The following is a 12,390-nucleotide window of genomic DNA, read 5'->3' as shown; positions in this document are numbered from 1 at the left end:
TTTTGCATCTTTTTCCTAAAACCAGGTGTTTACTCGGGAAAGGCTCAATGGATACTATGGGGTTGCAGTATATACTGTGTCTAATTTACTCTCCTCATTACCTTTCATAATCCTTATGTGCCTCTCCACCAGCTCAATCACTATCTATATGGTGAAGTTCCAATCCGGAGGTTCTCATTTCTTCTACAACTGTCTCGACCTCATCTGTGCAATTGTAACTGTGGAGAGTTGCATGATGATGATAGCTTCAGTAGTTCCTAACTTCTTGATGGGAGTCATGTTAGGAGCTGGTTACATTGTAAGAACGGCCTCTGTCTCTCACTCTGTTACCTAACAGCTTTCCTATATATCTCCAAAGACTATTCTAAACTGAAAACCACTATATTCTTCACCTCATAGGGAATTATGGTATTAAGTGCCGGGTTTTTCCGATTCTTCCCCGACTTACCTGTGGTGTTCTGGCGATATCCGGTGTCCTACATAAACTATGGTGCATGGGCACTACAGGTAACCAGGTTAACTCAACTTTAGATGCAGACAATATTGGCAAATGGATATCCTAAATGTGCACACCTGATAAATTGCAGGGAGCATTCAAGAATGAGCTGATCGGGGTTGAGTATGATTCTCCATTACCATTGGTACCAAAAATGAAAGGGGAGCTCATTCTTCAAATTGTTCTAGGCGTAAATCCAGCAAGTTCAAAGTGGTTGGATCTAGCTGTTGTGGTGATGATTCTCATTGGGTATAGGATTCTCTTCTTCGCCATCCTCAAGTTTAGGGAAAAGGTTTTCCCAATCATTCACATGTTATACACAAAGAGAACTCTGAGCCATATCCGGAAAAGGCCTTCTTTCAGGAGAATGGCACCATTCCCCTCCAAGCGATACCACGTTAACCACGCACTCTCTTCTCAAGAAGGACTTAGCTCTCCACTGCATTAGAAGCATATACAGCAGGATGCAATATCCATAAGTGGAAGATAGATATAATGCTCGCTATCCACATGCCATATGTTACTCTCTTCAAACTTTGGTAAACTATTTGTAGCCTGTTGTGTAAGGAAAAAAAGAGATACTATAAATTCTGAGTAATGAGATTTGTTTGGCATGCGGATGGAATCCATCAGAAATAAATAAATTGCCTAAAAGAGCTAAAAATGGCTAGAGATCAAAATGGCTACATTCTCAGATTACAAGCGACCATGGCATGGATGAAACTTTTAGAGAGGGTAGGTATATCAGCGACCACAGGGAATAAAGAATTCAAATAAGATAAATCCTTAGTTAACAGTTAACACAGCTTCAAATAAACAGGAGATGGTATGGAAATTTGTTACCTGACAGTAGAACAGTGGTCCTTTCTTGATAGCACCAGCTAGCAGAAACAAATCCTAAAATCTGTGCAGCCCAAGAACAGGAGGAAAACTTTCTACCAGGCATATTCAACTTTCAGATTCAGATGTGCTAGAGCCTTGAGCTATGAATGTCTAATTTATTTTAATGCCCATGTTACCTCCTCTTGTGGCGTAAAGTACTTGACAGGAAATAGAGAATCAAAGATAACAAAAGTACCTCCCAAAAGCGTCTGTTGAAGAAAGATTGAACAGATAGAGAACAATCGACAAGATGCTTCAAACTTTTAAAAGTGTAATACAATGCAAAAATGGTTTAGGTTCAACCTTAGAAAAATCAAATATAGGCTACCAGAACAGTTACATGTAAGGAAAAAACAACAAACAATCAATAACTTTAACAAATATGGCTAATCCAGTAAGAAGAAAATCCAGTCCTGAAATCAGAAAAACCATCCTGTTTTTTTCAGAGTAGACATGTACAGAACTCATTTGTTCATTTGCTACCCTATGACTGTAACAACGAAACTCAACCAAATCTGAACCAGTAACTAGTTTTGGAAAACTGTGTTAAATTGTCAAGAATACGCCTGCCGGTTTGGTCTAACTCTTCATATCGTCAGAACCATTATTTTCAAGTCTACCATTAAATCCATGATATGGAACCTCCAACATTGGCCTCGGGGTTGCACGCCCACCAAAATCCTCGGGAAAGAATTCAAAATCAGGCCCAAAATTGAACTTCACAAGACAATTTGACTGGTCAGGGAGAGTGTACATCGAAGCAGCAGGGTAGTAACGACCGCCAAAAAAATCTTTGAAGGCAACTCCCTGACATACACCATTTTTGAAGAACGATATTTCACTGCCTGCATTAGAAGGAAGACATTCGTTGACAATAGTTTGATTATAAATCATCCAGAATTGCACAGAAACCATCTATATCATAGATGTGGAGGGTAAGCAAATACGAAATCAAGGCATTTGGCCACGTAAATATTGATGAAGAATCCCCATTATCTATAAGAATGTTAACCAAAATATCCATTCTCTCTACAAAATCCAGATAAATCCTCTACCATCACAAGCAACAGCATTCATCTCTAGTCCACCTAAAACATATGTGACTAACTAAAAGCAGAAAAGTCACCACAGGAAAACTAAAATGAAAGAACAGGTAACATAGAGCATACCTGGTACAACTTTAGGAGGCTCCTCTTTAGCATCAGGTGCACAAATATATCTCTGCCCTTTATACCACACATAATGAGGAGGCTTTGGAGCAAACGATTCCCCATCGGACAGATTAATGTAGAATCCAATAACATCACCTTCCTTATACCCTTCTTCAGCATACTTCTCCCTTAAAGCCTTGTGTATCTTACACCCATCAATGTCCCGAAACCCAAAACTATTCCCATCGTACCCTACGGGAGCCTGCAAATCCCCTTTATCAGTCGACCACCCGAGTCGTGTATGACCAGTCTCACCCAAATTCAAAACTTTAATCTCAAAGTACCAAGCTCCTTCAACAACTCCTCTTGTAGCTCTCACCATCCTATAACCTTTACTACTTCCTGCAGTAAGTCTATCTTCGCTAATCTCAACTTTCTCAGCTTTGTAAACTTTAGAAAGGCAAATTTCCAAGTCAGGCGTATCGTCGCTCTTATCGGGAAACCTCGGAACCGGAGTGATCAATACTTTATCTTCTACAGCTGCTGAACTAGGCGTGTTGGCTTTGCTCTTCTTCTTTCCTTTACGTGTACTCTTCGTCACCCAAACATTGTTGTTCTTCTTCTTCGATTTCGATTTCTTCGCCACAACCAGAGTTGCCGCCGCTTCCTCTACAACCATTGCTTCGGACGGCTGCACTTGCTCTGGCTCAACCTCTTCCTTAACAGCAACCGAAGTAATAGAATCTAACTGCTTCAGCTTCTTACGCGGTGGATCATCTTCCTCTTCCTCCATCGCACTACCGTTCTGATTAGCCACAGATTCCGGTTTCGGAGATTTAGGGTTATCATCGGAAGAAGGAGTCGGGGCTTCTTCAGAGAAGGAATCGGATTCAATTTTCGCATCGGATCCGGGTGCATCATCAACATCCATAGCAGCTACATCTGCTTTCTCTAATTCAGTATCGATTGATTCCTCTACTACTACTACAACGGATGATTCCAATGGTACCGAATCATTCAGTTCAGAGGGTGGAGGAAGAGCTGTTCCGGTAGGTTCTTGGGGAAGCGAAATTGAGACTTGTGCTTTTAAATCAGTATCGATTGATTCTTCGACTGGAGCGGATGATTCCGGTGGCGCTGAATCATCGAGTTCAGAGGGAAGAAGAAGAGCGGTTCCGGTAGGTTCGTCGGGAAGAGACTCCATTGGAACAAAAAGCTTTCTTCTGGTGCCACCGCAGAGATTTGTGGGACTCCGCAGCCAAAGATTTGACAATAATTTTAGGGACTCGGCAGATTTGGCAAAAGAACAGTGAAGTTTTTTATTTTGTTTTTAAAAAACTTGGAGACTTAAGTGGGCTTTCTGAGGCCCACATAGGAAACTAGGGTTTGGGTAGGGGTGTCCATTTTTAATTTGAAAACGGTTTTTTATTGGATCTTTTTTAACCTCATTTAAAAACGGTTTAGACATTTAACAACTGAACTATTAAGCATTAGAAATTGCCTATCCAAAAACAAATAAGCATTAGCGATTAACTTATAATTAAAAATTTCGTTAATGACGGTTTTAAACTAATCTTAGTTAGGTGGTGTCCGTTAGAATAGAATAGTTATTTGGGCCAAGTATATGCAACTGATGGTTGAACGTATCGGAGAAAGATATCATTGTAGAAAGGGCAACTTAGCAAACGTTAAAGCATCGATAAGTTTTTTTTTTCTTTTTTCTCGTAAGATTTTAATTTTATTCTAAAAAGTTGGGTTAAACACAGATTATATAGCCTATAAAGGTCCATACAAATACATTGCTTAATGATAAAAGAAAGTTCATCTATCGTTGGTTTCGCCCAAACAAAACGTGTCAACAACACGTGTTGGATGAGAAATCTAAAGCTTTCCGACAACACCTTCGGCCGTCTGAAATTCTTTTTTCGGTGAAGATAATCATTATCGATATATTGATTCTTCTAAATTTCACCAATGGTTGTAGGACGAATCAAAACTCCAAACAATTAAAGTTACGGCTGAAAGAAATCTGAATATGGCGAAGGAAATTTCTTCTTTTCTTCAACTATGCAACTCTCCTTGAAATTTCTGTAAATCGTTTACCCAACGGGAAGATCCGGAGACAAACACCACCAAACGCTATATGGATAAACAAATCAACCATAGATCGACAAAAATCTAAATTGATCTAATTCACCATAAGATAGAAAAGCTTTTGCTTCAGATCTAACTAAGACAAAAACACTTGTATTATGTATAAACATAGAAGCTTTTGTCATCTCTCGTGAAACTCTGTAAGACACAAAGACAAATCAAGATTGACATTTCCCCTTTATTTGAAGCAAACTAATAAGTAACAACGCCTAACAAAGGCGACAGCAAGAACACAACAACGGAAAAACCATGTTTACGTCAAGAACACGGCAACAGGAAAGCCATGTTTACGTCAAGAACACAGCAACAGGAAAGCCATGTTTACGGCGATACCGGATCTCATCCTGTCACAAAGACCGACAACATGTCGTAAACATCGATAAGTTTTATGTGAATTACATTTCTATTCTTTTTTATTCGTAGACCAAACATTTCTTATTACTAAGGTGTTGTTCGTTTGGTGAACCAGACGGAGTATCTGGACGCAGATGCATGTTATTGTTCGTTTAGTGACAATTAAGAAATGAACTAGATTAGGTATTTGGATGAGTTTTGAAAACTCATCCAAAAAAAGCTGAATTTCTGAATGAGTTTTTTTGGAGAGTTTGGATGAGGTAAACTCATCCATAATTGGAAAAAGTCCAAAATATCTCTATTTTAATTAAATCATTAGAAAATATTTTTTTCTCAATTCTAATATACATACAACCCTAAAATCTCAATTCTTCACCCAACAACCCGCAAAATCTTGTTTTCTCACTAAAACCGCAAATTACATTTCTCAGCTAAAACCGCAAAATTACATTTTCCTGCCAAAACCGCAAAATCATGTTTTCCCGCTTAAAACGCAAAATCTCGTTTTTCTTCCAAAACCCCAAAATCTCGTTTTTCCACTAAAATCGCAAAATCTCGTTTTTCCGCAAAAACCGCAACATTACGTTTTCATGCCAAAATCGCAAAATCACGTTTCCCGCCAAAAACGTAAAATTTTGTTTTCCCGCCATAAACGCAAAATCTCGTTTTCTCGCCAAAACCGCAAAATCTCGTCTTTCTTCCAAAACCGCAAAAACTCGTTTTTCCGCCAAAACCGTAAAATCTCGCTTTCTCGCCAAAACCGTAAAATCTCGTTTTCTCGCCAAAACCGCAAAATCTTGTTTTCCTCCAAAATCGCAAAAACTTGATCGCCAAAACCGTAAAATCTCATTTTTCTTCCAAAATCGCAAAAACTCGTTTTTCCGCCAAACCTGTAAAATCTCGTTTTCTCGCCAAAACCGCAAAATCACGTTTTCTCGCCAAAACCGCAAAATTTTGTTTTCCCGCCATAAATCACAAAATCAAGTTTTCCCGCCAAAACCACAAAATCTCGTTTCCAACTAAAACCGCAAAATCTCGTTTTCCGCCAAAAGTCGCAAAATTACAATTTTCCGCCAAAAGCGCAAAATCTCATTTTTCTGCCAAACTCGCAAAATTACATTTTCTGCTAAAAAACGCAACAACACAAAATTATGTTTTCCTGCCAAAATTGCAAAATCACGTTTTTCGCTAAAACTGCAATATAACGTTTTTCCGCCAAAAATGCAAAATCTCGTTTTTTTACTAAAAACGCAAAATCTCATTTTAAAATGTTTATTTTAAATTAATATGAAAATAAGCTAAAAACATCAATAAATTAAAACTACTAAAACATCTTCAACATAAATAAAAGGGTTTTTTGGTCTTTTATACATATTGTATCGAGATAAAGATATCAAATTACAAAACAAACATAATTGCATCGAGATACAATTTATGGATGCATGAACCAATAACACAAACGAACATCATCTAGATATTGCGTCCAAATACTGCATGTTGATGCTTTATTCAGATAATTAGATATTATGTTAGTTCACCAAACGAACACAACCTAAGTCAATTTGATTTTATTTTTTATAGGAAACTACAACATAGTTTCTGATTTCTTAATCATTATTTCGAATAATTTTTGTTCTTTTGTTTGAGCTTTTGATACTGATATTGGATTGACTGTTTTATTGTAACAAAAATAAATAATGAGTTTGAGAGTTTGGATGCTCATATTAGACACTAATTTTTATTATTGGACCGTCTTAGCATCAAATAGGGTCAATTTTTATTAGTAGTCATAAAAGTTTTTTTTTTGTCTACCTTTCATTCTAAATTTCAAAATATTTATTTCAATTAAGACTACTAATTTAGAATCGGGAAAATTTTCTAATTAATTATTACGTATTTATCTTCTTTTCCTTTTTCTAAAAATATATATTTCATGAAATTTGAAATGCTTCTCTTTTTGGTGTGCAATATATGTTCTTTCGTTGTTACTTTCTCAAATTCTTCTTCGTCTCTGGCTTTTGATCTATAAATTTTACATATAGTTGGAAATTTGGCTCAGATCTTCATGTGTAGATTTGAAATGGTAATATCATTTTATTATTTTAAGGGATCAATAATGGTTTCATATTTTTAAGGACCAAGCATATGGTGAGGTGTAGTCTATAAGTTGTGTTAATTTCCGTAATATATTTTGAATTATGTTGAAAAGGATGAATTATAGTTCATAGATGGAGGATCATTTTTATCTCTCAGATCAAGCTCAATTAAAAACAGTATAATCAAGACTCAAATTTAAAAGGAAACTGCAAAAAGAGAGTTGATTTTACCATTTGTGGGATTATAAAGAGATCAAAGGAGGTTTTGCTTAACTGAGGTTAGTCAAAAATATCTGGACCCAAATCTGGATTTCAGACTTTAAATCGCCGGCGTTTTCATCGTCGTTGGTTCTCCAACACAGAGAGACAGAGAACTGAAGATGTTCTATTCTTTTCTTTTTCACTAATCTTTTAGTCAATCAGAAAAGGACATGTGTAGTTAAGGATCAGTTTTAAAGAAAAGGACATGTGTAGTTAAGGATCAGTTTTAAAATATCATAGCTAAGGAATTATTTCTTGAAAAGCTATATGTAGTTTCATGAAAAGCAACTAACAATAAAAAAATCTTATATTTGTTGCGTCTAATAAGATACTGTATATACGAATCTAGAAAGGATATATACGAATCTAAGATGATATATACCGAATATACTAACTAAGTACATGTCAAAGATTTTCCAAAAACTGAGGACCGATCGATCTCCGCGTACGAATGGTCAGTCTCACCTGCGTAAAGCTGAAACCCGAGTGCATAAAATAAGAAGAGCGATCGTTCCCATTTGGACCGGTCGATTTACAAGCGGAAGTGACGTCTTCTAGTATTTTCTTGTAGTGATTTCTTGGACAAAGAATGTATTGGCGTGGAGTTTGAGTTTACTTACCCCTCTCTTTAATAATCTGAAGTCTGTAATTTCTTTCTATTAATAGAAACCTGATATTATTACCCAAACAAAAACAAATTACATTATTTTTGTTCACATACATATTTCTTGTTGTCCGAGTTGTTTTTTTCCGTTTCTTATTTTTCACCTCATTTTTTCTTTTCTTTTTTCATGAATTATTACTGTTATTGCCTTTACGATTCGTAACTTTGTTCGTTTTTTTTTCCTTATTAAACCCTATAACATAGAGATATTTCAATTGATGCGCACGCGCCCACACGCACAGATGCTATTCTTCATACATGATCCATCTACTAAAGGGAAGCAAAATTTATGTCACTTGTAGTGCCATGAATTGTTATATATGTGCTCAGATCCACTGAGGCTTTAGTGGCTTATATATATGATCGTAACATGAAAGCTTTATGGCTCGAAAAAGATCTTTGTTATATATTTCTAATGCGTTCTCAATTTTTCAACAGAAAGAAGAAGGCTTAAAATCAAATCTAGGTAGCTAAAACAATTAGGGGGGCTCTCTGGTTTGTGTACGCATGATGACAACTCTGAATCCTTCAATTTATATCGTGCGCACCTCGTTGTTGTTTTGTCTTTGTTATGTTCTCTGTGGGGAAAACAGAGATTTCATCATCATTATTATTTTTGTTGAGTGATCCAGCCACTCAATAATACCCTCTAATAAGCATGCATTTTGTTGTTGTGGTCCACTTTTCTTCCACATTATTCGTACGAATTTACGGGTTAACTCCTAACCGATGAAAGTTGAAATTCGGATATTTTGTACGTATCATATCCGGGAAATAACATTGCGGATCCGGGAAATGACGGCCTCGTTACATGTAAATTCATCGGTAAATCCATAACCGGCGAGGGTTGAAATTGGTTCTCTTGTAAACTTTTTTTTTTTGTTCAAAAGTTCTCTTGTAAACTAGTACTACATATTCTAGCTAATCATAGCTTTTAAATGACATAAAATTAAATTCTTGAATTATATAGGCATGGTGATGGCATCTACAACTATGGAAGTGTAATTAAAGCCGCGTAATAAAACACTAACACACAGAATTTACTACACTTGACCCACACATTATTAAATCTTTTTATAATTATTAATTTAGACTTAAGTCACTGTGGGTTTAAAATCATAATCATTAACCTTCCCAAGTACTTTTTGAAGATGATGAGCGATATCCTCCGGCCAGTGAGGTTCGAGCTGTGGTCGGTCCGGCAGAACCCACCGTCCGTCGCTGCTTTTGACCATCCCTTTGTTCTCGTCTTGTCTCCAACAAGGCGGCACGTGGTACTCACTTCTCAAGAAATCACAACTCTTGTTCACTAAAGCTATGTCTCTATTTGTCGCCGAACAAAACATAGTCTCTGCTTCTTCTTTTCCATGATATCCATCCACCAAATGAAGCAAAGCTTCTAGGTTATGTGCACAACCCAAATCCCTAGTCTGTTTAAGAAATGGGCTTTTCTTGTGGTCCAAGGCAAGCTCGACACCCACATGCGCGTAGCTCCATGGGAATGATGTTTTTTCTTCTACATACTTCTGAAAGTGAAACTTCTCGTTTGCGAATATCCCTGGAACAGAAGGTACTTTGTCGTGTACATTAACCACTCTCAAAACTTTAACCCCTAGTTCGTCACATCGTTCCTTGAACCTCAAGTTACCCACTCGAGGTCCTGAGAAGGAGAATACAGTAATTGGAACTTTATTATTGTTCTCCGGTAAATAATTCAAGTTAAGCTCCGCGATATCATAAGCACTGACCAAGGCAAGAGATGCACCGAGGCTGTGCCCTGTCACGGTGATGCTTATCTCATGACCTTCTTCTCCGGTACAGTAGTACTCAAGAAGCCGTTTGACTTCGGCCAGAACCTGTTCCCGAGCCGAAAACGAAGAGAATTTGCAAGAAACTTCTTTCTTGGTGTACAAGTCATGAAAACCTAGTTCAATCTTGATCAATGGGTCGTCACCGAAGTTAGCTGAACAAAGAATATCTTTTAAGTCATAAATCCATTCGAGATAAGTGACTGTGCCTCTCCAAGCGATGACTATGTCACGTCTTCCAAGTCGACTTACCTCTTCCTCGTCCGTAGCTACAGCTACATAACCCATCCAGTTCGCATGTTGGCTCCAAATGGAGCTGAGTTTTGATTTCTGAAAGAAGTTTGGGAGGTTGATGTTGGATGTTGCGTAGAGGTAACGTGTTATGGTGTATCCTTTGTGGAGATGTAAGTCAAGGTTTGAAAAGAAATCAGAAGGATGGTATTTGCAGGAGCCACAATATTTAGAGTGAGGATCGAAGTCGAATGAGTCATAGCAAGCTTGAGCAAATTCGCCATAACGTATGATTTCTCTTCGAAGATGATTGTTCATAGGATCTAGTAGTCCTTCCCAATTGTTGCAACCTTGAACTTCTCTCCAAATATCTCGAAGACCAACTTCTTCCTCTTCTTCTTCTTCTTCCTTTTCTTCTCGTTTGTCGTCTAACACATGGGTTTGTTTCTTTGGCAGCTTCTCATGAGTCGTTGAAGAGCTTGTGCTTGTACATGAAGACGAGCAAATGATGGAAGAAGTCTTGCATTTTGTTGTCAATATTAGTGTTTGAGCTTGGGTTTTGAAGATGTTATGAGAAGAAACGAAAAATCTTGGGTTCTTGATAGTTATTGGTGATGATGGAGAAGCCATTAAGATTTTGTGGCTTGAGAGTTACAACTACTAGAGAGCGCAAGTGAGAGTATATATATATATATATATATATATATATATGTATATGATCGTTTCAATTAAATAAATTTGGTTTTGGTTTTTTTTTTGGTGGATGATCATGATTTGGTTGAGTTACAAAAGATTGATGATGAATTTGGTATGAGTGTCTCTCCATATTGCTGTGTATTTAATGGGGTCGGTGAAGAAGAGAGAGACGTGCAACTAATGGAGGTTTCTTTCAGTCTTGTACAAAATGGCCACACATCGTGTAACACGTGTATGTATATGTGCATTAAATATGTAAATAGATCCACTCAAGAAACAGAGAAGTCATACACTTTGTTTTGAAATTTCATATACTTCCATTTCAAGTGATTTTTTTTCTTTTCTTGGTTCATTTCAAGTGATTGTAGAGTCTAAAAGGGAAAAATTACTCTTATGGTTGGGATTTGAAGCTTAAAATTAATTAGCTAGTGGTACATATAATCAGTGTCGTGCTCAAGTTATTTGTGGCTTAAAAAATATGTGGCCTTTATTATTGAGAATATTATTTCAAAGACAACAATGATTCTAAGATGAAAAAAAATAGTATAAACCAAAACTTTTCTATCTTTTTTTCCTAAAAAAATTCGAAGCTATAATTCCAAAGCACATTTGTTTTCTTTTTAATTATCTCTTTTATCAATTGTCTTCCAATAATATTCTTTTACAATAGTTATAACTATAAAATATAATTATTTTGTTTACAGAAATTTCCTTACACATAAAACATATTTATTTTATTGTGATATCATAGTGTTATGGACTTCTCAAACAAAACACCACTTTACATACACCTTTATGTTATCAACTTAAATATATAAGCCTAGATATATAAAAAAATGTGGCCTAATAAATTTAAAAAAATTGGTGGCTTAGGGCAAATGCCCTTTCCCGCATACCTTAAGCACGGCACTGCATATAATGATGATGAGTTGGAGAATATAATGATATTTCTTTTCTCAAGGTACAAAAATTTATTTAGGGATCGTGGAAGGGAATAATTAGAACAATAGTGCTAACTTTCTATGCAAATGATAGTCAAATTATCAATGGTTGATATTGTTGTTTTCTTTTGTTGATACTTTTTCAATGAGCCAAACAAAGTTATTCTTTTGCTTCTGAAATAACATATTTTAGTTACCATAGTTTGACTTTGACCTCAGACTCACTCTGAGAGCGCCGTGAAATTTAGTTTACGCTTTCAATAGTAGCCTAATGTAAAGGTTTACAAGTGGATTCCATTGTTTCATATAATTAAATATAACATGAAATTCTTAATGAAAATGAGAACTTGAGCATTACAAGCCCAACCTAGACTATCTTACTTTTGGCAAAGCCCTATAGATCTTGACCACTAAGTGAACAAAACACTACATATAAGTGCAACAAAGAAGAGACTTAGACATAAAAAAATTATAGTATTACAGTTTTGAAAGCATCAAAATCATGAAAGTTTCATTTAGTGCAGCTTTACATGGTTCTGAAGTTGTGTATGCGCAAATCTTTTTAGCAACTTATCTTTATAATCCTTTTGGGACAATTTTTTCTTTTTGGTTTACGCAGTCCATTACTTTTAGCTAGAAAACCGAAGTAACAACCG

General features: G+C 36.3%; 3 protein-coding genes across 3 annotated transcripts in view; 1 reads left to right on the top strand and 2 right to left on the bottom strand.

Moving 5' to 3' along the window:
* LOC104742659 (ABC transporter G family member 13-like) overlaps positions 1-1,270 on the top strand; it is a 5,513-nt gene extending 4,243 nt beyond the window's left edge. The window contains exon 9 of the mRNA XM_010463675.2: positions 588-1,270. Within this exon, the coding sequence (XP_010461977.1) occupies positions 588-944 (357 nt within the window). The 3' untranslated portion in view covers positions 945-1,270. The remainder of the gene's footprint in view (positions 1-587) is intronic.
* Positions 1,613-3,816, bottom strand: LOC104742658 (protein TRAUCO-like). Its single transcript, XM_010463673.2, has 2 exons — positions 2,548-3,816; positions 1,613-2,223 (listed from the first exon to the last, which is right to left on the bottom strand). The coding sequence occupies exons 1-2, from the start codon at positions 3,731-3,733 to the stop codon at positions 1,958-1,960; spliced, it is 1,452 nt and encodes a 483-aa protein (XP_010461975.1). The 5' UTR covers positions 3,734-3,816; the 3' UTR covers positions 1,613-1,957.
* LOC104742657 (phospholipase A1-Igamma3, chloroplastic-like) lies at positions 8,998-10,771 on the bottom strand. The gene has a single exon (XM_010463672.2). The coding sequence runs from the start codon at positions 10,725-10,727 to the stop codon at positions 9,153-9,155; it is 1,575 nt and encodes a 524-aa protein (XP_010461974.1). The 5' UTR covers positions 10,728-10,771; the 3' UTR covers positions 8,998-9,152.

This window comes from Camelina sativa, chromosome 14 (genome assembly GCF_000633955.1).
Source record: "Camelina sativa cultivar DH55 chromosome 14, Cs, whole genome shotgun sequence".
Classification (NCBI taxonomy): domain Eukaryota; kingdom Viridiplantae; phylum Streptophyta; class Magnoliopsida; order Brassicales; family Brassicaceae; genus Camelina; species Camelina sativa.
The sequence above is the reverse complement of the archived record's forward strand: the minus strand, read 5'-3'. Positions and strand labels throughout refer to the sequence as shown.